General features: G+C 36.5%; 2 protein-coding genes across 3 annotated transcripts; one reads left to right on the plus strand and one right to left on the minus strand.

Moving 5' to 3' along the window:
* Positions 1-5,630: 5,630 nt before the first annotated feature.
* LOC124542210 (calmodulin-like protein 4) lies at positions 5,631-10,347 on the minus strand. The gene is made up of 6 exons (XM_047120156.1): positions 10,227-10,347; positions 10,098-10,128; positions 8,945-9,058; positions 8,389-8,480; positions 7,168-7,275; positions 5,631-5,931 (listed from the first exon to the last, which is right to left on the minus strand). Exons 1-6 carry the CDS (start codon positions 10,227-10,229, stop codon positions 5,830-5,832), a joined length of 450 nt encoding a protein of 149 aa, XP_046976112.1. The 5' UTR covers positions 10,230-10,347; the 3' UTR covers positions 5,631-5,829.
* A 203-nt stretch (positions 10,348-10,550) lies between these two features.
* Positions 10,551-26,753, plus strand: LOC124542286 (solute carrier family 25 member 44). Of its 2 annotated transcripts, none has more exons than XM_047120250.1 (8): positions 10,551-10,748; positions 12,987-13,422; positions 15,077-15,228; positions 18,111-18,200; positions 20,654-20,773; positions 23,700-23,883; positions 25,329-25,456; positions 26,536-26,753. In XM_047120250.1, exons 2-8 carry the CDS (start codon positions 13,236-13,238, stop codon positions 26,728-26,730), a joined length of 1,056 nt encoding a protein of 351 aa, XP_046976206.1. In that variant the 5' UTR covers positions 10,551-10,748; positions 12,987-13,235; the 3' UTR covers positions 26,731-26,753. The 2 variants fall into 2 exon arrangements, with proteins under 2 accessions (XP_046976206.1, XP_046976205.1); XM_047120249.1 differs by having other exon boundaries at positions 10,556-10,748; positions 12,981-13,422.
* Positions 26,754-27,683: the final 930 nt, after the last annotated feature.

The raw sequence follows: 27,683 nt of genomic DNA on the forward strand, positions 1-27,683 counted from the left end.
AAATTGTGTCTGCAGGTTAAGGAACTTTCTTCTAGGTCTCTTGCAATTAAACTACATAGATTCTTTTTGAAATTAAAAAAAAAAACAAAATGAATTTAGTTTCTGTGCGCACGCTTTTATTAAATGTATACCGGAGTGTCTGCTAGTTTGTTCGTTTATGAATGTTGTTGCGATATTGTGGTAACTCCAACATTTATAAATACGGTTTTGCGATAGTGTGTATCCGACAATCAGACCTGTCACTAACGATAATTTATCTGTCAATTGTCAGTTAACTTGACATTAATGCTGATTCCGTTGTTGGAAAATCTTTAGTGAAATATATTTCAATGTCAGGCGCAATAAAGATAAATAAATTTTAGATTACATTCTCTATTTAATAAAAGTTGTGCTGTATTATGTACTAAAAAAATACCTAACAATATATTCGTAATCTTTAGTAGTAATGCAACATTATTCTATTTACGAATGGTATATATTCTTTTCCAAAGTTCCGATTAAAAAGTTCGCTGATGATTACGATCAATAATGTCATGTAAATTCAAGGTAAAAGTTTATTTGAATCGACTTTATAAAAAGAATGCTTTATACTACCTATTTCTAATGTCAAATTATTTACGAGAGAAAGAGACAAAGTGATGTGTTATACCAGGTTGCATTTTAGCTTCACGAGTAAAAGAGATGACTGTATTTTTGAGAGGTTTTCTCAGCGGAGTCAGTATTATTGTAATTAATTACTTGCTCTTATGTATTATTTTAATTAAATAGCTTTAGTTATAATTAGCGATTGGACCACGATACTAGTGCCATATCATTTTACAGGTTTGTTAATATTTAAATAAAATGTTTTAATGATTTGATTGTTTTATTTGACTACCCTTTTAGATATATTTGAAGCAATGATATTCTAATAAACAGATATGTTATGCCTATACTAAACAGCAGAAAAAAGTGTGCCGCGCCGTTGACCGTTTATTTTAGTTTATTTTTACATTTCGTTACAAGTAAAAAGGATAGCTTGATAAAAACAATAAGAAAAAGGGACAACTAGATGTTTTAATTACGTAAAACGTATTACTACGTAATTATGATGTATTATAATGTATTACTACGTAAAAGGACTAAAGGCAAACGTATCAATTAGGACGTTTTCTAGTCTTCACTTTTTGCGCGTTAATAACATATCTGTTTACTAGAACATCATTGATTTGAAGTGATAACTTATTTTTTAAGGGAAAACTCCTTCGTGACCTAATGCGTTACGTCAGTAATTAAAGCCCATTACATAATGAAAAAAATAAAGAATAGCGGAATCTAGCGATGACGGCACCGTTAATCAATTCATAATTTAAAAATAAGGAATAATGTATAAGAATAAAATTTCCGTCGCGTCAGGAATTTGTTTCTAATTTCTTATAGCCAGCCAATCGCAACGCATTTTTTCAACGAAGTGTCGTAAAACTGAAAGCAGCACGTAACTATAACGCGTCAAGTGTAAGTTGGCGAGTGGCAAAAACATGTATTTTATTTTTTGTTTATTTATATCTTATTTGTTTTATTTACCTTTATTGAGAAAACTTACCCAAAATCTATTAAAAATGAGACGTAGAGAATTATTTTCTAGGGAGATATTGGTAAAATAAACAAAAAATTGGCAAGACAAAGGTGTAGCAGGTGCTGCCACAGGAACGCCAATTTATACTTGACAGTCTGTAGTAACAGGTATTCAACTGTGATTGGTTGAATATTGTAGCCTATCGCCTAATGTGTTTTGGTTGCTGTGCTATTCCTTATTCGTTATCTCTTATACCTTTATTTTTTTCATTGTGTAGTGGACTTTACGTAACACGTTAACTAAGAATATTTTATATCCAAAAAGCTGTTGCCCACGGCATTGCTCGCAGAAATTAGTTGGTAGAAATTGGTTAATAGACTTATTTTAATAAGACCTCTTTTTAAAGTACATTTGTCGTTCAACGTTAATGGGCTAGATCTACCAGACTGCTCGTAAAGCTTTATTCAATCCAACAATGCCACGGAGTGATACAACGATACCAGATGTAAAATCCAGCAAAGTGCAGTTCGTAAGGCACTTCTTTCCTTGGATATTCATAAGTCCAGTGGACCCGATGGCATCCCTCCAATCGTGCTACGGACATGTGCTCCCGAGTTGGCGCCGGTCTTAACGTGACGCATTAGGCGTCGTCCAGAACACCTGGAAGACTTTGGTGTATCAAATCCCTAAAAAGGCAACCGCTCAGAACCTTCTGTCTGTCATTATAGGCCTATAGCCATCACTTCCTTGTACTCCAAGGGCATGGAGTCAATTATAAACTACCCAAGAGCCCCTGTATAGTAAATGTTAAGTAATAACCTAAGCTTTTCTTACTGAAAATAAATAATTAATTAGTAAAATATCCTCTACTGTGGTTAATAAGTATTTCAAAATGTCGATTATCCTAATAAAAAGCTACAAAGAGCATATTTGGGCAAAGGAAACAACAAAACGTTTCCAATCCAATCCATCAGCCCATTACCGTCCACTGCTGGACATATTACTTTATTTTTATTTTATATATATATTATCATTTTATTTTTATTAAATGTTATTTTTCGTTTTAAAATTGGGTGCAATATGAATAAATAAATATTGAGATGTAATAATGTTACAAACGTTTGTGTATGTACGACCAGCACTCATTCTATGTTAGCAGCATATTTAGTGTTTTTTGGGGAAAATAATAAATTCCAAACGGCATCATTGTTGTATAGGGAAAAAAACGATCATTAAAACTCAAATATTGAATTGACAGTTTTCCAGAAACGGTTTACGTTACGCCCAATATCTTTGGTTAATTGGATCATATCATCAGGTGGCTTACCTTCCCGAATAAAGCAGTACCTCACACGTCATCGACAACAAGGTACAATATGTGACGTCATCGTTTGAAACAACGAATAGTTCTGAGAACTGTTATATTTGAAACATGAAGCAGCACGCGATATCGTTTGAAACATGATGTTAGCTCTGAAAATAACTGTTTGACTTCGAAGAAACACCAGCTCTAATTCTTGACATAATATCTTCACTTCCGTTGAAACTGACATGACGACTCGCTGACATCTTACAAGAAAAGCATCCTATGTACAGTCAGAGTAAGAAAACCTTCGTCAGTTTTCAAATGAATTCCTTTATCAAGCCTTAAGCTCTTAGTACCTTTTGAATCTAAACAAAATCAAAATCAAAATAAACTTTATTCAAGTGGGCTTTTACAAGCACTTTTGTCGTCACACAATCGTCATTTAATTATTAAATGAAGCTACCACCAGTTCGGAAAGTAGATTCTATCGAGGAGAACCGGCAAGAAACTCAGTTGTTTTCTCTTTTCAACATGTAAAAAATACAATCATATTTGTTAAATACAATTATATATGTATGTAATGTATCCTGCCTGGAAGTCAACAGGTATTAATTCCAAGCTTTTTTATAAACGATTTGAATATACGAAACGGTAAAGTTAAAAATGTCTTCAAGCAAAGCAATCAATGTAGTCGGAGTAAGAAAACCTTCGTCAGTTTTCAAATTAATTCCTTTATCGAGTCTTAAGCTCTTAGTACCTTTTGAATCTACACATCGAATCATTGTGACGCAATATGTCATTCTCGATCGGTAAAGCAGATAATAAAATAATATAAAATAGATCTTAAGGTGACGAACATTTTCTTACTCCGATTGTACAATAACTATAATATTCGCCTTATCTCTCTCTAATTTTACAGTGACCCATTTGTGTGAAAGAGATGAAGCGAACGTCAAACCGACTTCGACAGACATCCTTTTCATGTCTTTCTCATGTATTTCACAATGTTAAGTTAGACAAAAATGGCGATATCTGAAAGCGTGGGCGTGAGCGTGTCAGCTAACACTATATTCTTTTTATGACATAGGTGGCAAACGAGCAGGAGGCTTATGCGAGGCAGAAAATGTCTAAGAAATCGTGCTGTTGTGGATTTTCGGACAAATTCAGCAGCCGGTATTAATCCGAACAATTCCTCGGAACATTCCCCGTGAAAAATTCGGTAGAAGATGCAGAGCGATCCAACATCTCTACGCAAAGCCAAAGGATCAAGGAGATCGGAAAGGGCTTGATCGTCGATAACTCGAGCCGCTCTACGTTGGATGCGGTCAAATGGAAGAAGCTGGTACCTACTGGGGAGCACCCGCCCAGAGGTGGGAGCAGTACTCCATGTGAGGCCGTATTTGCGCCTTGTAAAGTTTTAGGCGATGGGCCGACGTGAAATACTGTCTCGCCTTGCTGAGCACACCGAGCTTTTTTGGAGCCAATTTGGCTTTGCCAATCAGTGTAGCTACTTTGACGTGCCAGTACGATATTCATAGTATTTTAGATGCCTTGAAAACGGTTTTTCGTCATCAAATCGTTGACCGATGAGATCCGAATTTAGACTCGTTTCGACATATGAGACATATGCCTAGTTAGAGCAAGAGAGGTGCCTCCGACTGCGTGAGAGAAAGAGAAGACAGATCAGCATCGTGACGCATATGGGTTATATAAGAAGTAAAGTAACAGCCTGTAAATTACCCACTGCTGGGCTTGGCCTCATCTTCTATTAATTTCAATTTCAATCAGAGGGTTTGGAACATATTCCACTACGCTGTTCCAATGCGGTTTGGTGGAATACACATGTGGCAGAATTTCGATGAAATTAGATACATGCAGGTTTCCTCACGATGTTTTCCTTAACCGAGCACGAGATGAATTATAAACACAATTAAGCACATATGTATAGAGGTGCTTGCCTGGATTTGAACCCGAAATCATCGATCAAGATGCACGCGTTCTAACCACGCGGCCATCTCAGCTCTTTCTATAAGAAGATATCACATTATCATTTTCAAAAATAAAACACATTTTGATAGTCCAATTTTTTAATACAAAAATAAACATTCACAAATATATTTTTAAAAGAATATCGAATTTTGATTCCAGTATATTTAAATAACATTTTTTTAAGTACCATTGCAAATACATTGACCCGAATTTGTGCCTTTTAAAAGTTTTACATGGCAACCCTACGATAATACACCAAGAACACATAGTTATTAGTAAAAATTACAGTTTATATATAAATACTGGACGGTACAATGATGACAGACTCTCTTAAACGCCAAATAAAATACTACAATAGCTAAATACTTCATTCCAAAAATAGTAATATAATAGGCTATTTGACAAAGCGAAAAACAAATTGTGAATTATTGTAATCAGTGTATATTATCAGTTTAAAAATGGTTATTTACTAACGAAAGTTGTAAATAATACTTAATTAAATCAAAATTCCATAAATAAAAATGCAAATTTTCAAACGTTTGTCACGTGACACAAAACGCTCCTGATCGGCCGGGCTTATGATGAAGGCACTTTCTTGTCAACTTTGCTTTTCTCCTATATGTACCACAGATTAAAATACAGCAAAGTGACGTCACCGAACCCATAGCAGCGCCATATTGTCCAAGTGTCGTTTTTGCGCGCTATTCAAATATGCAATTTTTAATATTATATTTATCGGCAAATATGTACTAGAAATAAATAACACAACTTTTACTGGGTTTCTTAACCTCTACTAAATAATATAAAATGAATTTTAAAAACCAGTCAAATAGCCTATTAAATAAATAGATCGATAAACCATAAACCGGCAACATTTTTATAAATTTTTACATGTGGCAATAAATTTTATTTAATTACAATAAACAATTTTACATTTAGTATATAAATAAAGAGCTTCAAATTTGTGATTAATAAATAATCAGTAATAGTCAGGCACGGGCGCGCAGGCTATCTTCACGAAATCTTCATAACGAACGATGCCGTTGTTTGAGACGTTCGCTTCACGAAATATATTATCTACCTGAAAAAATAAAATAAAAACATTTTTTTTTATGGTCAGTGGTCACCATCACCCATGGACAATGACGCTGTAAGAAACATTAACTATTCCTTACATCGTCAATGCGCCACCAACCTTGGGAACTAAGATGTTATGTCCCTTGTGCCTGTAGTTACACCAAGAAAACATATAAAATCAAACACATATAAAAATCATAATCAAAATAAACTTTATTCTAGCAGGCTTTTAGGAGGATTAGAGTATTACGTAACGCAATTTGGCGGAGGGGGTGTCTTGTAAAAGTTTTAAAAAATTCAATTCAAATCAAATCAAAATAAACTTTATTCAAGTAGGCTCTTACAAGCACTTTTGAATCGTCATTTTACAATTAAGTGAAGCTACCACCGGTTCGGGAAGTAGATTCTACCGAGAGGAACCGGCAAGAAACTCAACAGTTACTCTTTTTTTAAATTTAAAAATACAAAGTCATGTTAGTTAAATACAATTATTTAAATTAATGTATCCTGCTTGTAAGTCAACAGGTTTTTATCATCTATAAAATCTTGTATTGAATAATATACTTTTTCTAACAATGTATTTTTTACAAACGATTTGAATTTACTAAACGGCAAAGTTAAAAATGTCTCCGGCATTTTATTATAGAAACGGATATAGTACGACACAAATTAGATGTAGCATCGGAAAATGCAATGGAATGAAAATAAAACCGATTACTGCCGATTCACAACCAATAGAAATAGCTCCCTATCGCGCCACTCGACGCTATTCGTCGCTATAGATTCGCGCGTCAGACAAAGCAAGTGCATGTAAATTGACGCGTCGAATTGACGAATATATTAGGTCATATGATATTACAAGTTATTACGTTTGTGCAAAGATCATATTCGCAAGAGACATAAATATTGATAATTTGGGATAGCGTAGTCAATTCGGATGTCATCGGTTTTACGAATTTTGCCGATGCGACATCTAAGTTGTGTCGAACTATACCTTGCCCCAAGAAGGACTTATTGATAATTAATCTTCATTTAACAACTATATTAAGTAAAACTACCACCGTTTCGGAATATAGATTATACCGAGAAGAACCGACAAGAAACTGAATTTTGGTAGAATTCCATAAAAGTTTAACTCAAAAATATAATCACACACAAGATTACTAAGATCAGTTAAAAGGAATAACTCAAAACTCACATTGATTAATCAAACATGTATACAGTATACGGCACCACTTACCTCTCTCGACGATAGGCCTTCGCCCCAGTTCTGAAGCAAGTTACGTAGCTGCTTCGATGGTATAACACCTCTCTTATCATTGTCACCGGCTTTAAACGCGTTAACAACCTTAAATACAGAGTAAGTAGTACAGTAACAGCTTGTAAATTTCCCACTGCTGGGCTAAGGGTCTGCTCTCCCATTAAGGAGTTTTGAACATATTCAAACACGCTGTTCTAATGCGGGTTGCTGGAATGCACATGTTGCAGAATATTGATGAAATAAGACACATGCAGGTTTCCTTCACCGAGCACGAGGTGAATTATAAACACAAATTAAGCACACATACATATATATAGTGGTGCTTGCCTGGGACCCGCAATCATCGTTTAAGATACGCGCGTTCCACGCAGCCATCTCAGCTTAAATAGAGAGAATTAAAATTAATTATATAAACTGCCAGGATGTGGTACTTTGTATTGTTGTGTTCCGGTATGAAAGGTGAGTGAAGGAAAAAAATCGTTAGGAAACCTGCATGTGACAAATTTCATAGAAATTCTGCCACATGTGTATTCCACCAACCCGCATTGGAACAGCGTGGTGGAATATTTTCCAAACCTTCTCCTCAAAAGGGAAAGGTCTTTAGCCCAGCAGTGGGAATTTACAGGCTGTTGTTGTTGTGGTATATCTATAATGCCCTTATCTCCTTAAACTCAATTATGAGTTATGAGCAATAAATGCGGTAACAATTTTAAACTGTGTAACTCAAATAACTTTATTCAATTTAGAAGCATTACACTTTCTTATTGATGGTCAATCGAAACACTACCACCGGTTCGGAAAAGAAAATACCCTGACCTGAGAAGAACCGGCGAAAGAAACTCAGCGGATTTTTTAAATTTTTTTTTTGTCTCATATATTATATAAACAATTTAATATGAAATGATCGCCTCCTGGCTATTTCAGCCAGGAGGCGATCGTTTCATTCCCAATGTGTGCAATCGATCATAAACTCATTCATTGTATAATAACCTTTTGCACACAAGCATTCCTCAATAAATTTACAAATTAAATTTCATAAAACCGCGCATATATATCGATAGAATTTATTTTTCTTATAAAGATGCCATTAATTGTGAAAATCAATCAGATGTAAGTTAACAGCATTTTAGTCACATCACGACAGAGCTGAGGTTCAATTCCCGGCTCAGGCAATAATAAAATAAAATAATCAATTCTTACTTCATGAGGTAAGTTCTCTGCTCTGGAATGGATATGCATCACCTCTAGAAAATCAGCAAACGACATTTTGCCACCCTTGCCTTTTAAATAACCTGAAAAAAACAACATTTATTATTATCTGTGCAATTATGAAAAACCCGCACTAAGTTTTATAATTAAATGAAGAAATGGAAAATAAATATATCATATATTTTTTTATTGTTTTGCATACAGTACCCAATAAACCTAGTTCATATTTTATACAGCTGATTAGAAAATAGATACAGATAGTGAAAAAGATACTATGTTATAACTATAGTAGACAGTATGACAAGCCTTATCACACATTCCACTGGCAAACAGCAAGACAGTGAGCTAGTGGAGGATGACGATTGTCTGTGGATCATTTGCCAGCATTTTGAAAAGAAAAAGAACTGCTATTCCACATAGTCAATAATAATTATGTAAAATAAAATTATAATAAATAAATTTTGTCATTAAAAATCTTTGTCAAGTGTAAACAGTTGTATCATTTCTAAAAGGCCTTAAGTACTTTTAAATATATTATTATACAAACCAGTCAGTTCCTGTATAGTCGGACTCATTCCTAAGGACCTCATGACAACAGTCAGCTCGTCCAGAGAAGTGATTTGACCGGATCTCGCAAAGAGATAGAAGCACTCTCTGAATTCTAAAAAACAACGAAGAAAATAGTAGGTATATATGATATTAATATATATTTAATTTTACTTTATTATACTTTATTGTACACCACAAACAAATATATAGAAAGACACAGAAAATAGAAGTAATACAAAATTAATAAAATACAAACGCAAAAAATAAATTTTGATTAAAAGTGTTGTACAGTGGATGTATTTATGCCTATTAGCCATCTCTTCCAGACAATCCAGATATTAATAAAATTTATAAGATTAATAAGACATATTTCATGCTTTTTTGAAAATATATTTGTTTATTTGGCTCACAGCTGAGTATGCTGGCAAAACAATCATCTAAGTATAATAACATTATGTTTAATATATTTAGTGCATGCTGTGATTACCTATAAAAAGAAATACAATTATCGAGAGTGTTCAATTGTTAACTATATAATATTTGTAATACTATTGTAATTTCTGTTGGTGATACTATAAAATAAATAAATAAATAAATTCCTTCATTTCTCTCTGTCTCATATTAAATACAGTGTTATATAGCAGTACTTAAGTCTATTATTTAATTACGAGGGTATTTCTAATGACAATTGTATTACTTCAAAATAAATTTATATTTATTAAACAAAATAATTACTTATTTTCAAATGTTGTTCATTTATTTTATTGTGTCTGTTACTCAATACAATATACGTAGCGAAAGCAACTTCGATCAAAACGGATGTATCGACGTGTATTTTATGTCTATACAGGATTTAGGCAGAATCGTCGGAACTAATGATTATTGCAAAACTGAAACATTCACGTTCAAATCGTAATGTAATTTGTGATTAGCACACGCAAGCGCAGCTGCGGGCAAAAGCTAGTCTCAAATAATACCTATTTATCTTATCAACAGACTATATCTAAATGTAGAATGGAGGGCACAGTCTAACGGTGATAATACCGTTTGCATAATTAAGTAATCATGCTTTTGATATATCCAGTTATTCATTTTGATTCACCTATCTATTAAAGTAGATAATTAAGCAAGATTAAATGGAAATAACGTACCATCAATATCTTGTTCCTTGAAATAACGAGCCTGTAACAAATTCAAAATATTGAGATGTTATACGCATACCCAAAAAACAACGAACAAAAATATAAGAAACATATTTTATTAAAACATTAATATATTACCATAGTTTTTTAAAAGAAATATGTAAACAGAAAGATACACAGAAAAGTTAGCAAAAGTTTTGTGTTTGTAATAAGTAATTGTGAAAAACAATGTCAGTTGAAGTCAGTTGTGACATACACGCATACAGATAACAACTCAAATAAATAAACGAAGAGTATAAATTTCCCATACAAAATAAATAATTAAATTGCTATTAAACTTCTTACAACTAGTTAAAGTTGAATATTTATTTATATCATTTTTTTATGTTATGAACGTTTTATAATTAATTAAGTAAAAATGACATATCACATTATTAATTATTGTATCTGTTACAATTATGTCAGTCTGTGGTCTTAGATAAGATGAAAAAGACCAATCAGCTGACTGACAGCCACGAAGGACTTATTTTTCCATGGTGTAATTATCTAAATTAAGTAAATTATTACATAAAACATTTTTCAAAGCTGTCCACAGTGATTTTTATTTAATTTTGTTACACATGTGATACAAATTATAATGGATTTTGTTGACTACACGAGGTGAGTTATATACTATGTATAATTCGATATTGTATTATTAGCTGCATAAAAATGTTTAATAAATATGAGTATGTAAATAAATAAAATTAATATGAATATATGTCTGAAATTAAATTTCATATATATGATTTTATATGGCAAACATGACTCATTATGATTATCATATTTCAATTACCAGAACGAAGGTTACTTTACTATTCATTCATACAAAATTTTGATAATCGAACACATTTTAACCTAATATCGTGACATTCACGTATATATTACTTTTCCTATCATTACATTAATTGTATTTAGATTAACTCAATAAAAAACCTTGAAATAAAAAAAAAAATATAGTATATTTTTTTTCTATTATCTACATCCAACTATTAAAGAAAAAAAAATTACGTACTTTTATATAGAAAATTATATTTAATGAATAGTTAAATAAATTTACAGTAAAATCATTTTTACTACCTTTGCTTACTTTATTTAGTCAATAAAATAAAAGATAATGCAGTAACCATAGTTTCAATATTAGACTCAATATTTTTCACCTTAGCATGTTAAATACCATATAAAAAAATAGCTATATAAGTACTAAGCTTTTATTGTCGTTTTTACTAAATTTGTATTTTTTTAACTCTAATAGGCAACATTACTTTACCTTTTGCATTATTAATATACAAAAAAGTCCTTATCAGTAATATTGAAGCATTATTGATGATGTAAGTTATTTTAAAGATATTTGTACATCTTTTTAATTGTTATATCTATGGAACGAAGGTCACTTGCCTTTACCTACATAGAATATTTAAAAAAAAAAAACTTTGTTGTACAAGATCATTAAAGATACAACCTAGAATTACTATGTTTATTTTCATTAATGTTTAAATTTTAACAATAATTTTTTTATTAATAGAACACACAAAATTAAATTTAAATATGGAAAATTGTTATCATTTTAAATTAATTAAGAAATAAAATTGCTCCTTGTACCCAGATAAACCTGTGAGGTTTTTGTGGTAATTAATGTGCAAAAAAAGTAAGGTGTAAATTACTGTAATATATTGGACATTAATAATGAAAATAAAAAAAAACAAAGGGTATAATTTACTCTGAACAATTTTCTCGCTTCGTAATATTATTCTCAATAAAAGAACTATCTAAATAAAAAAAAAAATCACTGATATTATCATGCTCTTGGAAATAAACAACTCTTCAACATTACATAATGGAATAAATATATCTTTTGGTTATATAAATAAACACTAAAGCTGATATTTTTAAATAGACCCTTTCCTACCCAGAACTTATACATATATATGTATCTATTTATATATTCTATCATGTATACACTACATGATGCATGTTATTTTTATTTATATATACATATAGTATGAGTAACAGTTATGCTTGTTAAATGCTCGTTATAATAAAATACTTTACCGTTTTAATGAATGTGACTAATATGAATTGTGACTTAGATTATTAGCAGATTGTATTTCAGAGTAATATTCAAAAATGCTTTGAATTAATCATATAAAAACTTTTGTATAGTACGACACAAATGAGATGTAACAACGGTAAATTCAGTAAAACCGATTACTGGTTTACACAACCAATAGAAACAGCTCCCTATCGCGCCACTCGACGCTATTCGTCGCTATAGATTCCCGCGTCAGCTCGACCCGAGACAGCGAGTGCGTGGAAAGCGACGCGTCGAATTGACGAATATATTAGGTCGTATGAGTACAAGTTACTGCGTTGGTGTAAAGATCATATTCACATGAGAAATAAATATCGTTAATTTGAGATGGCGCACTTAATTCGTATGCGATCGGTTTTACGAATTTTGCGGTTGCTACGTCTAAGTTGTGTCGTACTGTACCTAGAATTAGATTTTTTATTCAAGTAACTAGACTTGGAAAAGTTATAGCAAGTTCAAATTTTATCCTCAACCGACTTCTCAGTGTGTTTGCCTTTGTACAAGATTATTTTATATGAGTTTGCATTATAGCTTACTAGTAGATCTCCTGTAACTCTAATTTATGGCATTATACTACATGCATATATAATTGTAATTCACTAACATGTGTTTTTAAATGTTGAAAAAATAACTACTGATTTACTTACCGGTTCTTGGTGGAATCTACTTTCCGAACCGGTGGTTCAATTAATTGTTAAATGACGATTCAAAAGTGCTTTTGTAAGCCACGTGTAGAGCTCGCTTAATTTATATCATATCAGTTACAGTTGCCGCTCGTAGCGATAGAAGAAAAATGGAAGAATCAGAAATCATAAAGAAACATGCAGAAAAATTAAAAATAACCTAAATAGAAAGAATAACTAGTCGAATTGTTTAATTTATATATTATTTATAGAAGTATAGATGTTTTATTAAATAATCAAATTATATTATAATTCCATATAAATATTGTATTAAATACAATAATAGTTTAAGTACCAAAGATATATAGAATCAGTATATATATAGATATATATATGTTCGTTAACGTATGGAATACAAGAGAAACAGTAGATATAGAAGAGAAAAAGAAAGAAGAAATAAAGGATACGATGGCAGCGACTATGGTGGAGACACCTCCCCCCCAACTCATCACGAATATAGAGTGGGGGATGATGGATAAGAGCAAGTTCTATCCTCTGTACACCCTGAGCAGTTTCACAGGTAATTATTTATTCTTGGTGGTAGGGCTTCGTGCAAGCCCGTCTGGGTAGGTACCACCCACTCATCAGTTATTCTACCGCCAAATAACAGTACTCAGTATTGTTGTGTTCCGGTTTGAAGGGTGACTGAGCCAGTGTAACTACAGACACAAGGGACGTAACATCTTAGTTCCCAAAGTTGGTGGCACATTGACGATGTAAGGAATAGTTAATATTTCTTACAGCATCATTGTCTATGGGTGATGGTGACCACTTACCATTCTTGGTGGTAGGGCTTCGTGCAAGCCCGTCTGGGTAGGTACCATCCACTCATCAGTTATTCTACCGCCAAATAACAGTACTCAGTATTGTTGTGTTCCGGTTTGAAGGGTGAGCGAGCCAGTGTAACTACAGGCACAAGGGACATAACATCTTAGTTCCCAAGGTTGGTGGCACATTGACGATGTAAGGAATAGTTAATATTTCTTACAGCATCATTGTCTATGGGTGATGGTGACCACTTACCATCAGATGGCCCATATGCTCGTCCGCCAACCTAATTAATTAGTCATTAAGTTTTAGGAAACAACATACAGTCGGATTAAGAAAAGGTTCGTCACCTTAAGATCTATTTTCGCGTGCTCAGTGTGACCGATAATCTGCTTTACCGATCGAGAATGACATATTGCGTCGCAATGATTCGATGTTTAGATTCAAACGGTACTAAGAGTTTAAGACTTGATAAAGGAATTAATTTGAAAACTGACGAAGGTTTTCTTACTCTGAATGTTCAATCTGTAAATCTCCCACTGCTGGGCTAAGTCCTCCTCTGCCTGTGAAGAGACGGTTAAAAGTATATTCCACAACGTTCCAGTGTGGCTTGGTGGTTCCACATATAACAGAATTACGTTGCAATAAGCCACATGCAGGTTTCCTCACGATGTTTTCCTTCACCGCCAAGAATGATAGGAATTATATATGTCACAGTAAGATTACAAAATATGAAAGCTTCCCATCGGTAGATTACAATATAGCGAAAAGTTATGCGTTGAATTGCAAACATATTTCTAGGTTCATAATAATTCGACAGATTACAATCTCTCTCCTCAGATTGTAATCTAACGAATTTTGTAATCTTACGGTGACATACATATATTATAATTAAGCATATGGATATGAAATATAATAAATTCTGTGGTGCCTGCTTTAGTTTCAACCCGCAATCATCGGCCCATCTCAGCAATAGATAATATAAGCATTTATTTTTTTTATTTTCACTTTTATTTGTGCCAAGGTTTGATGATTGTGAGTTGAGTTGGCCCAGTGGTTAGAACGCGTGCATCTTAACCGATGATTGCGGGTTCAAACCCAGACAAGCACCGCTGATTCATGTGCTTAATTTGTCTTTATAATTCATCTCGTGCTCAGCGGTGAAGGAAAACATCGCGAGGAAACCTGCATGTGACAAATATCATAGAGATTCTGCCACATGTGTATTCCACTAACCCGCATTGGAACAGCGTGGTGGAATATGTTCCAAACCTTTTCAAAGGGAGAGGAGGCCTTTAGCCCAGCAGTGGGAATTTACAGGCTGTTGTTGTTGTTGTGCCAAAATTTCACAGATAACGTCGCCAATGTGCGATGATGAGTGAGTGAGTTAGTGTGTTATCTTTCAGTTCGCTGCGCGCTCTATCCGCTGACGTTGATAAAAACTCAGATTCAAGTTCAGAGGAAGAAGGAGGCGTACAAAGGCGTATCGGACGCGATCACGAAAATCTACGCGAGTGAGGGCGTCTCCGGTCTGTACCGGGGATTCTGGCTGTCGAGCGTGAGTGACGTTTGCGCGTTCTATTTTTAAATTTTCCTTTTTTTTTCTTTTGTTAATGATGTATTTATAGCACGACACAACTTAGATGTAGCATCGACAAACTTACAACCAATAGAAACAGCTCCCTATCGCGCCATTCGATGCTATCCGTCGCTATAGATTCTCGCGTCAGTTTGACGTTTTATAAAATGTATCGTTGATAGACTAAGTCCTCATTGCCAGTTTTGAAAGATCTAGATCCTTCACAAAGAGGCTTTATTGTTGGTTCATGGATATCATTCATAAAAAAATATCTCAACATCTCCAGTGAACTTTAATTCCAACACCACAACACTGTTCCAATGCGGGTTGGTGGATTACACATTTCCTCACGATGTTTTCCATCACCGGGCACGAGGTTAATTATACTAATAAAGTCAAATTAAGCACAGGCCCAATCAGTGCTTGGGTTTGAACCCGCGATCATCAATTAAGATGCTCGTGTTCTAACCACTGGGACCTCTCAGCTCTTCATTATATGTCCGTGGCAAATGTAGAACAGTTCAAAAGTGACGATGTGACGATTCAAAAGTGCTCGTAAAAGCCTACTTGAATAAAGTGTCTTTTGTTAATGTTGTCTTAAATTTTCGCGATTATTACACATTTAAATAAAACTAATTATAACGGATGAATCGCGTATATTATAGGCGTTCTTCAAAGTCTGCAGTCTGTGAACATGCTCTGGATAAACCTAACCATTTTCAACCGACTTCCAAAAGGAGGAGGTTATCAATTCGTCTGTATTTTTTTTTTTTTTTTTTTTTTTTTTTTTTATGTTTGTTACCTCATAACTTTTCACTGGGTGGACCGATTTTGATAATTTTTTTTTTGTTTGAAAGGTAGTGCTTCCCTTGGGGTCCCATTTTTTTATTTTTTTTTCCGATGATGGTATCCATGTGAAAATGACATAAGTCTTAAATTTGCATTATGTATATGCGCGACAAATAGGTGAATAACTGAAAATCACGTTAACCAATTTTGATAATTCTTTTTTTATTATAAAATTTATACTTCAAGGGTAATTTGGTGAAAGTTTGGTAAGGTTCTGAGCACAGGATCCATGACAAAGTAACGGAACGGAAGGGAACGGAACAATTCTGAGGAGCACGTTAGCGATACTCGGTCGAATCTTTTATTTATAGGTTATTTGGATATTTGAGTCACCTTCCGTAATGTGGTTATGTTTATGTAATTATCATAGTCGAATATTATAATCAACTAGCTACCGATACTAAATATACTACAGAATTTGTTTATATACGACATCACATCGCAAACTTCTAAAATTATCAGTGTTTCTTTACTATATTGTTCATGTTTTATATACACAAACCTTCCCCTTGAATCACACTATCTTTTAAAAAAAACCGCATCAAAATCCGTTGCGTAGATTTAAAGATATAGGGACAGAGAAAGCGACTTTGTTTTATACTATGTAGTGATGGAACTCCTATACGGCTCGCAGTTAGGGTGCGATATGGGGCAGAATTTCTTACTATCTTTAATGAAATTTTGTGTATGTGATGTGATGTCATATGATGTACGAAATATAGTTGGTCTTTTTCAAAGTTTTTTTGCTGAGTTCGATTACAGCTCTTTCGAGGGATCCTTGTAGTTTACGCCGCGTGACGTATTAAATCCGCATTTTCGAAAGTCTATTTTTGCATTATTTGCAAGTTTCCTTTGAAATTGTCCTCGAAGTAGTTTCTGACTCATATAAACGGAACGTTTAATCTATCCATATTAAAAAGAAATAGTTAGTCAACATCAGCTTCACTTAAAATCAAAAAATAAATAAAATTTTAACAAAAAGAAAAACCGACTTCAAACAAAACACTATTTTAAAACAAATGAATATGCACGAAAAAGTAATAAAAATAATTGCGTATTCAACATATTTTTTAGAGTCTTCCTAAGTTAAATGAAATGAAAAATATTAGACTACTGAAAAGTCGATTAACGATTATATCATGTAGTTATAATTATTGTTATATTTGGAGTCGGTGTCAGCCAATAAAACCCTACATTATATCTATCAAAATACAATACGAGAATACTTTGACAAATATGTTTTTTACAAATTACCTTTTACACAATAATATACTGGATCAATCAAGGGGCTCGTATCGCTTCTTTCTTTTGATTGTTGGGGCAAGGGCACCGTGGTTGACACCGGCTCCAAATATACCAATAACTATAACTACATGATATAATCGTTAATCGACTTTTAAGTAGTCTAATATTTTTCATTTCATTTAACTTAGGAAGACTCTAAAAAATATGTTGAATACGCAATTATTTTTATTACTTTTTCGTGCATATTCATTTGTTTTAAAATAGTGTTTTGTTTGAAGTCGGTTTTTCTTTTTGTTAAAATTTTATATCCGATTTGATAAACCACAGATCCTCGCTAGAGAACACAGATTAATTCCTAGAATGATACGCGAGGCTATTGAAATTCAAAAACATCCGAACTTCAATAGAGAAGATGGTTGGAGACTTTCTAACACCTGGGATCCACTTATTAAAAATTTAAAATCCCAAATTCAACAGACTGCAAGACCTAAGGATACATTTAGTGCCTTCTGCGTGCAACCGGAACGTTACTCAAGATATCAATTGAGAAATCGTTGGCGGTAGTTGTTAATAATATTTCCTTTGTTATTCAAATAGACAAATGTCATCTTAGTCTACCCGTGACCACGAACACTGCAAAGTGCTCGAAACGTCGGGATGTTAAAAATAATTAATATACGCGATCCATCCGTTATAATTAGTTTTATTTAAAAGTGTCTTTTGTTTTGTACACAGTACATGGCGTTTAATACGTTTTTCTCCCACAGTTTCAGATAATTTCCGGAGTGTTCTATATATCGACATACGAAGGTGTCAGGCACGAGCTAGGCAGATACGAAATAAGTCCGAGAATGAAGGTAGGTTATCATTTACGTGAACTTGCAGTGCTGGCGTTAGACGGACTGACACCCTGGGCAGGAATTTTGGCGCCCACTGGGCCCACTTAAGGAAATCAAAATCGGGTGTAAATTGTTTTCTGAACGCAAAGTAAATTACTTGAAGTTAACTGTCAAACTCGTTCACTTGGTGGTAGGGCTTTGTGCAGGGCTTTGTTAGTCCGTCTGGGTAGGTACCACCCACTCATCAGTTATTCTACCGCCAAACAACAGTACGTAGTATTGTTGTGTTCCGGTTTGAAGGGTGAGTGAGCCAGTGTAACTACAGGCACAAGGGACATAACATCTTAGTTCCCAAGGTTGGTGGCACATTGACGATGTAAGGAATAGTTAATATTTCTTACAGCGTCATTGTCTATGGGTGATGGTGACCACTTACCATCAGGTGGCCCATATGCTCGTCCGCCAACCTATAAAATATATAAAAAAAACTAAGGGTACTGTAGCTATCAAACGTTAAAATGTCAAGTAAACGGTCGTAGCCGCCAGTCTCGGAGACACCAGACCAAGCATCAAGTACACAAACCGGCGACCTCGCCCCGCCCCCGAACGCTTAGCTATCCCCACCATCCACCACGCGTTGCAGCTTGGTGGGGCAAGTGTTCCACTTCCACCAATCGAACCGAACCCCCCAATTTTGGCACCCTGGGCCGTCGCCACATCGCGCCTCTCCCAAACGCCGGTACTGTTGGCTGATGCTCTTTTTTTATGGAATTGGTTGGCGGACGTGCATAGGCGCCACCTGATGGTAAGTGGTCACCCCATTGGTCATCCCTGGTCAGGACGTACACCACCTGAGCAGGGATGCCCAAGCTGCCCTCTGAATTCTGGGGGGGGGGGTCAATTTTGCACTTGTCACTGTTCTGGGCAAGCGGAGCAGGCATCATAAGGCAACCCCTACCACACTCGCTGTGGACTTCTGCAACATAAGCCGGCTAAATTTAGTCCATTTTTAACCGTTAACCGCTAAAAAAACACCATTTGTCGTATCTCCACGATTTGAGAACATCCCGATAGCCGCTACAGGTAGTATCGGAATACTTGGCGTTGATATTTCGAGCCTCGTTCAGTTCCGCGGTCAATTGGAAAGCAAAGCCAAATTGGCTTCAAAGAAGCTCGGTGTGCTCAGCAAGGCGAGACAGTATTTCTCGCCTAAAACTTTACAAGGCGCAAATTCGGCCTCACATGGAGTACTGCTCTCACCTCTGGGCGGGTGCTCCAGTACCAGCTCCTTCCATTTGACCGCATCCAACGTAGAGCGGCTCGAGTTATCGACGATCAAGCCTTTCCGATCTCCTTGATCCTTTGGCTTTGCGTAGAGATGTTGAATCACTCTTCTACCGAATTTTTCACGGGGAATGTTCCGAGGAATTGTTCGGATTAATCCCGGCTGCTGAATTTCACCTTCGGACATCTCGCCGAAATTCTAAGTTTCACCCGCACCACCTTGATGTCCGAAAATCCACAACAGTGCGATTTCTCAGACATTTTCTGCCTCGCACAACCACTTTGTGGAACCAGCTTTCGCCGGCGGTTTTTCCGAATGGAAAAATGAATGAATTTCCGAATGAATCGATACGACATGGGAACCTTCAAGAAAAGAGCGTACTCCTTTCTTAAAGGCCGGCAACGCACCTGCAAGCCCCCTGGTGTTGCAGATGTCCATGGGCGGTGGTAGTCACTTTCCATCAGGTGAGCCTTCTGCTCGTTTGCGACCTAAAAAAAAAAGTTTCAATAGTATTTGATTTGCTTATTACATATAAGAATTAATAAGAATATTCCTACCCCCTCCCCCTGCTTAATATTTATTACGTAAGTATCTGCAGGAAATGAATGCACGTTTAGTATTTCAATGTTTTTTACATCGACCCGGTCGTGAATCGAACCCGAGACCTCGGAGTGGTGTAGTCATGAAAACCGCTGTACACACTACTCGATCACAGAGGTCATAATTAGAAATTGAGCAAGTCAATATTCAGTGGTGCTTGCCCGGGTTTGAACCCGAAATCATCGGTTAAGATGCCCGCGTTATAACCACGCGGCCATCTTGTTATATATATATGTCGGAGACGGTCATGAATTCCTTAGCGTAACGAAGCGCGGCACGAATCCCGCGAGGCGGCAGCACTATCGTGACGTCACGACGCGACTAACTCCGCGCTACGACGGAGCCCGGTGGAGGCGCTCAGAGACGACTCACTTACGATTCCGCTCTCGTGAAGACCAGTACCTCCATCCTAGGAACTGTCATTCGCTTCGTTGCCAAGTGTGATACAGTGTGATACTGAATTAGTGTATTAAGTACTTTAACGTAGAGTAAACGTGTTCCTGTATTCGCCTAGTAATACGCCCCTATGATGCCTGACAATCGTACAGATGTCGCTGTCGATCCGACATATATATGTGTTTTCCAGTCGTTCATCGGTGGCGGCTGCGCGTCCATCGTCGGTCAGACGGTCATCGTTCCGTTCGACGTGCTGAGTCAGCACTTGATGGTGCTGGGCTTGGCCAAGGGTACAGGAGTCAAGAACGCGGTGAGCGTCTTCATCTATACATACAATAGAATAGGCTATTTGACTGGTTATTAAAATCAATTCTATATTATTTAGTAGAAGTTAAGGAACCCAGTGAAAGTTGTGTTTTTTATTTCTAGTACATATTTGCCGAAAAATATCGTATTAAAAATTCCATATTTGACAATATGGCGCTGCTATGGGGTCGGTGACGTCACTTTGCTGTATTTGAATCTGTGGTACATATAGTAGAAAGGCAAAGTTTACAAGAAAGTGACATCATCATAAGTCCGGCCGATCGGGACCGTTTTGTGTCACTTGACAAACGTTTGAAAATTTGCATTTTTATTTATGGATTTTTGAATAAATTAAGTATTATTTTCGACTTTCGTTAGTAAATAACCATTTTTAAACTCATAATATACACTGATTACAATAATTCACAATTTATTTTTCGTATTGTCAAATAGCCTATTGGAGTCTGTTTGTAATTAAAATAAGCGCTTTTACTAAATGCCTATGTTTGGAGCTCGATATTTCAAAACTATCTACGAATGTCTTGTTAGGGAACAATTAATTACGACATTAATAATAATTATTAATTACATAATTAATAACTGTAATAATAAAAGTAACCATGTTAATTTAAAATCTAATATATACAGCCTTGGCCAAAAGTATGGAGCACCCTATAAATGTTGCACGTGCATCATAAATACCGCATAAAACAAAGCCTTTTGTTTATACATTACCTGGGCGACATCTTCAAACGTCTTATGAACAATAGTTTTACTTGGTAGCTTGTAATAAAACCCCTATTGGTATGTAATTTATGTTTTTTGGAATAATCACTTTAGAATGATCACTTCGCTAATCACTTTCGTTGTGTACACACGCTGTGACTTAGTGCTCTCTTGCTGTTATTTTGTGTTAACATTATTTAATATTATTCCAAAATGCCTAAAAAGAATGAACTTACTCTGGAACAACGAGTGCAAATTCAAGTTTTGCATGAGCAAGGCAAATCACAAGCTCAAATATCTAAAACCGTGAAATGCTCGCGTCGAGCTGTGCAATTAGCTATTGAACGATTCGTCGCTACCGGCTCACACCTTAGCAGGCCCAAACCAGGCCGTAAACGCATCACCACTGACCGAGAAGACCGAAAGTTAGTAAGGGAATCTTAAAAAAATAGAAAAAAAACTTCTTCTGAGCTTGCTGCTGAACTATCAACGGAAGTTAATAAAACAATATCAGCCAGAACAACTCGCAGAAGGCTTCAGGAAGCCTTAAAGGCTGCAAAGCCCGGAAGAAGCCATGGCTCTCGGACAATAACAAAAGAGCCCGCTACGCTTGGGCCCTAAAATATCAATATTTTACGAAAGAAGACTGGTCAAATATCATATGGTCCGACGAATCAAACTTTGAGGTAAGTCAGATAATATTGTATACAATATAGATAAAACAAAATAAATTAAAATATTAATTAACCGATTCTATGTTTCCTAATTTCTTAACTATCTTGTTTACGATTAATTTCAGGTATTTGGTATCCCTGGTATCACCTACGTGCGTCGTCGCGTGGGCGAAGAATTCAACCCCCAATGCGTGGTACCGACTGTAAAACACGGTGGAGGAAGCGTAATGGTCTGGGGCTGCATGACTGATTCTGGAGTTGGTGAAATGTTCGTGTGCGAGGGTCGGATGGACTCTACAAAGTACATCAATGTACTGGAATCAGCATTGGTACCCTCGTTTTCTACACTTTTTGGAGGCACCAATATGGATGGAGTTAGATTCCAACAAGACAACGCGCCTTGTCACAAGTCAGCCCGCACAATGACTTGGTTTCGGGAAAATAATATAGAGCTTCTAGAGTGGCCTGCACAGTCACCGGATCTGAACCCCATTGAGCATTTATGGGGTATATTAAAGCGTAAGGTCCGGCGCCATACAATAACCACCAAAGAAGACCTGAAAAGGCGCTTACGTGAAGAGTGGAACAATATAAGCACCGAAGACTGTAAAAAACTAGTTACGTCGCTACCTGCAAGAATTACTGCTGTGATTAAGGCCAGGGGTGGGCCAACTAAATACTAATTTTTTGTAATAATAAACACCATATTAAACTTATAAAATTGTTTCATTTACTTCCGAATGAGCCTTCATAATAAAATTGAAATATATTGGGGGTGCTCCATACTTTTGGCCAAGGCTGTATTATGTTTATTTAACTATTCTCCTCTTATGGTTGGAATAGAGTACATGTAGGGTCTGCAAAAAAAGTATTGATGCATACTACATATAGTGCGATTTGTTTATTAAACTGTTCTCTTATGGTCGGAATAGAGCGTACACATGTAGGGTCTGCAAAACAAGTAACGATGCATACTACGTACAGTGCGATTTGTTTCTTTAACTGTTCTCTTATGGTTGGAATAGAGTACATGTAGGGTCTGCAAAACAAGTAACGATGCATACTATGTATAGTGCCATTCATTTATTTAACTGTTCTCCTCTTACGGTCGGAGCAGAGTGTACACACGTAGGGTCTGCAAAACAAATAGCGAGGCACACTATGTATAGTGCCATTCATTTATTTAACTGTTCTCTCATGGTTGGAATAGAGTGTACACACGTAGGGTCTGCAAAACAAGTAACGATGCATACTACGTATAGTGCAACTGTTCTCCTCTTACGGTTGCAACAGAGTGTACACACATAGGGTCTGCAAAACAAATATCGACGCATACTATGCATAGTGAGATTTGTTTATTTAACTGTTCCTCTTACGATGGGAACACAGTGTACACACGTAGGGTCTGCAAAACAAATATCGAGGCACACTATGTAAATTGCGATTTGTTTATTTAACTGTTCTCCTCTTATGGCGGGAGCAAAGTGTACACGCGTAGGGTCAGCAAAACAGTACCGACGGTGTGCGCAGAAGGTGAACCCGCTGGGTCTGGACCTGTCGGTGCGGCAGTCGCGCGCGGCGCTGGCGCGGCAGGTGGCGCGGCGCGTGTACCGGCTGCACGGGCCGCTGGGCTACTACCGCGGGTACGCCGCCTCGCTGGCCGCCTACGTGCCCAACTCGGCGCTCTGGTGGGCGCTCTACACCGCTTACCAGGGTACCGGCCTATTAACATTTGGAGATCATGTCATATAGGGCTAATATATTCCTTGCTGCGTACTGTTGTTTAGCGCTAGAATATACCGCTACTGTATGTTACTGTACTGTTGTGTTTCGGATTAAGGGTGAGTGAGCCAGTGTAACTACAGGCACAAGGGACATAGCATCTTAGTTCCCAAGGTTGGTGGCGCATTGACGATGTAAGGAATAGTTAATATTTCTTACAGCGTCATTGTCTATGGGTGATGGACACTTACCATCAGGTGGCCCATATGCTCGTCCGCCAACCTTTACCATAAAAAATATATATATATTGAAAGCTCATAACTTATGGGCAAATGTATTGGTAATGAAGGCATATTATTCAATACAAGATTATACAGACTATAACAAAGCGTGGAACTAATACTTCAGAACTTCCAAGCAGGATATGCTTAGCTAACATGACTTTGTGTTTATAAATATTGGAAAAGAATTTCTTGCCGGGTCTTCTCGGTAGATTCTACATTGCGAATCGGCGGTAGCGCCACTTTATATAGTTGTTGAATAAAGATTCAAAAGTGCTCGACAACCCTAATCAAGCATTTTTTAATGTGTATATTTAGAATTTAAAACATACAATAATTTTAACATCTTGTAATTTTCCCTTCGAGAAGGAGGTTTGAAGTATTTTCCACCACGTTGTCCCAATGCGTATTGGTGGCAGAATTTCTTGGACACATGCAGGTTCCGACGAGCTCAGGTTGAATTACACATGTCACCGTAAGATTACAAAATTCGTTAGATTACAATCTAACTCGTGAGATTGTAATCTAACGGAATATTGTGAACTGTGAAATATGATTGCAGTTTGACGCATTATTTTTCGCTATATTGTAATCCATCGAAGTTATCGAGATGAGATGTTTGTAATCTTACGGTTACATATACACAGTTACAACAACAACAACAACAACAGCCTGTAAATTCCTACTGCTGGGCTAAAGGCCTCCTCTCCCTTTTTGAGAAGGTTTTTGGAACATATTCCACCACGCTGTTCCAATGCGGGTTGGTGGAATGCACATGTGGCAGAATTTCTATGAAATTTGTCACACGCAGGTTTCCTCACGATGTTTTCCTTCACCGCTTAGCACGAGATTAATTATAAAGACATATTAAGCACATATATATAGCGGTGCTTGCCTGGGTTTGAACCCGCAATCATCGGTTAAGATGCACGCGTTCTAACCACTGGGCCATCTCGACACTCTATACACAGTTAAGCACATGAAAATTCAGTGGCGCTTGGTTTGAACCCGCAATCATCGGTTAAGATGAACAGATTCTAAAAAATATTGAACGCGTCGTCGTAAATGGTTATTACGAACAACAATTCAACAAAAGAGTAAACAACCTTATCTTGCTTTTATTAGAACATACTAAAGCTAATATTTGAATTTCCAGACGAGCTTTTCAAGATTAGCCCCTCGTGGGTGTCGCACTTGCTGATACAGTGCGTGGCGGGCACGCTCGGGGGTTTCACGACGACGATCCTCACAAACCCCCTCGACATCGTGCGCGCCAGGCTGCAGGTGCGTTCCCTCTGTACAACCACACACACCCCTCGTCAGCCCTTGGAAGAGATCACTCCTTATATACTACTGGCTGTGCACGCGACCTTGTACGCGTTTGAATTTAACAAAAATATTGTAGCCTGAGTCACTCCCTATTATATAGCTATCTGCCAGTGAAAGTCCCGTCGAAATCGGTCCAGCCGTTCCAGAGATAGCAGGCACAAACAGACAGAAGGGCAGACTAAGTTTGTAAAAAATGTTATGTTGATATATGTGCCGTGTATAGATACATATGCATTGAGTAAAAAGGGCTGTTTTAATATTACAAACAGACACTCCAATTTTGTTATGTGTATAGATATCGCTTATATAATAACTGGCGCCCCCCCCCCCCCCCACTTCAGGTACAATACTGATACTAAATATTCAACAGAATTTGTTTATTTACGACATTACATTAGATCTGAAAGCGACACCGTTGCACAAATCATATCAAATAAATTTTATTGAAGTAAACTTCACAATGAAGCGTTTTTGAATCGTCAATAATTAAACACTACCACCGTTTCGGAAAGCAGCCTCTAGCGAGAAGAAACGGCAAGAAACTCGCATAGTTGCTCTTTTCAAATGAACAGATTTACAATGCTGTTATTTGCAGTAATTAGTGTCCTATGATGGAACCTGAGCCTAACTCCAGGCGTTTTCTCTACTATATTGTCCGTGTATTATATACAAAAAACCTTCCTCTGTAATCAATCTATCAATTGACGACCTCTCGACAAATGACGACCTCCGTGGTCGAGTGGTGTGTACACCGGTTTTCATGGGTACGCCACTCTGAGGTCCCGGGTTCGATTCCCGGCCGAGTCGATGTAGATTACCATTGGTTTTCTATGTTGTCTTGGGTCTGGGTGTTTGTGGTACCGTCGTTACTTCTGATTTCCATAACACAAGTGCTTCAGCTACTTACATTGGGATCAGAGTAATGTATGTGATGTTGTCTCATATTTATAAAAACAAAAAAAAATTGAAAAGTACCGCATCAAAATCTAAGCATCTACACTATGTATGTATGAATGATATAATGTTGTTTCCAGGTGGAAGGAGTCGGCACGATGAAGGATGTCTTCAAGGAGTTATGGCGGGAAGAAGGTTTGGTAGGTCTGTATGCGAAGGGCCTGTCAGCGCGGCTGGTGCAGTCTGCCTGCTTCTCGTTCTCCATAATACTTGGCTACGAGAGCATAAAACGGGTCTCCCTCAGTGACGAGTACAGGACTAGGGTCCGATGGTGATTTAATAAACATTTGACGTTTCATTTTGTGTTTTTTTTACATATTCCATACAAAAATAATCTCTAAAACCAGTTAAAGTTTAGTTTTCTTGAGGGTAGGGCTTCGTGCAAGCTCGTCTGGGAAGGTACCACCCACTCATCAGTTATTCTACCGCTAAACAACAGTGCTCAGTATTGTTGTGTTCCGGTTTCAAGGGTGAGCCAGTGTAACTACAGGCACAAGGGACATAGCATCTTAGTTCCCAAAGTTGATGGCACATTGAAGATGTAAGGAATAGTCAATATTTGTCACAGCGTCATTGTCTATGGGTGATGGTGACCACTTACCATCAGGTGGCCCATATGCTCGTCCGTCAACCTATAACATGACAACGACAATAGTCTCAATGTGTTATAACATAGCCATCGAAATAAAGAATCAAGTACTGGCTATCCTAGCTAGGCTAATTAAATAACCTGTGTTAAGGATAATTTGTCCCAGTTCTGCCGTGGTATGACTATAAGGCCATTTATTTATTACGTAAAACTATTTTTGCTTGTTATTGACCCCCTACCCCCTATTATAAGAAAAAATAATACTAGTCCGAAATATACCGTTTTGACGACCTCCGTGGTCGAGTGTGTACACCGGTTTTCACGGGTACGCCACTCCGAGGTCCCGGGTTCGTCCGGCCGAGTCGATGTAGATTACCATTAGTTGTCTACGTCGTCTCGGGTCTGGGTGTTTGTGCCGTCGTTACTTCTGATCTTCCACAACACAAGTGCTTTAGCTACTCACATTGGGATCAGAGTAATGTATGTGATGTTGTCTCATATTTATTTATTTATTCATAATAAATAGTCATATCTCACGGTTCACAATATTTCGACAGCTTACAATCTGATGAGATAGATTGTAATCTAACGAATTTTGTAATCTTACGGTGACATAGATAGTAGGATATTTCGGTAGTG

This window comes from Vanessa cardui, chromosome 30, assembly GCF_905220365.1.
Source record: "Vanessa cardui chromosome 30, ilVanCard2.1, whole genome shotgun sequence".
Taxonomy (NCBI): Eukaryota; Metazoa; Arthropoda; class Insecta; order Lepidoptera; family Nymphalidae; genus Vanessa; species Vanessa cardui.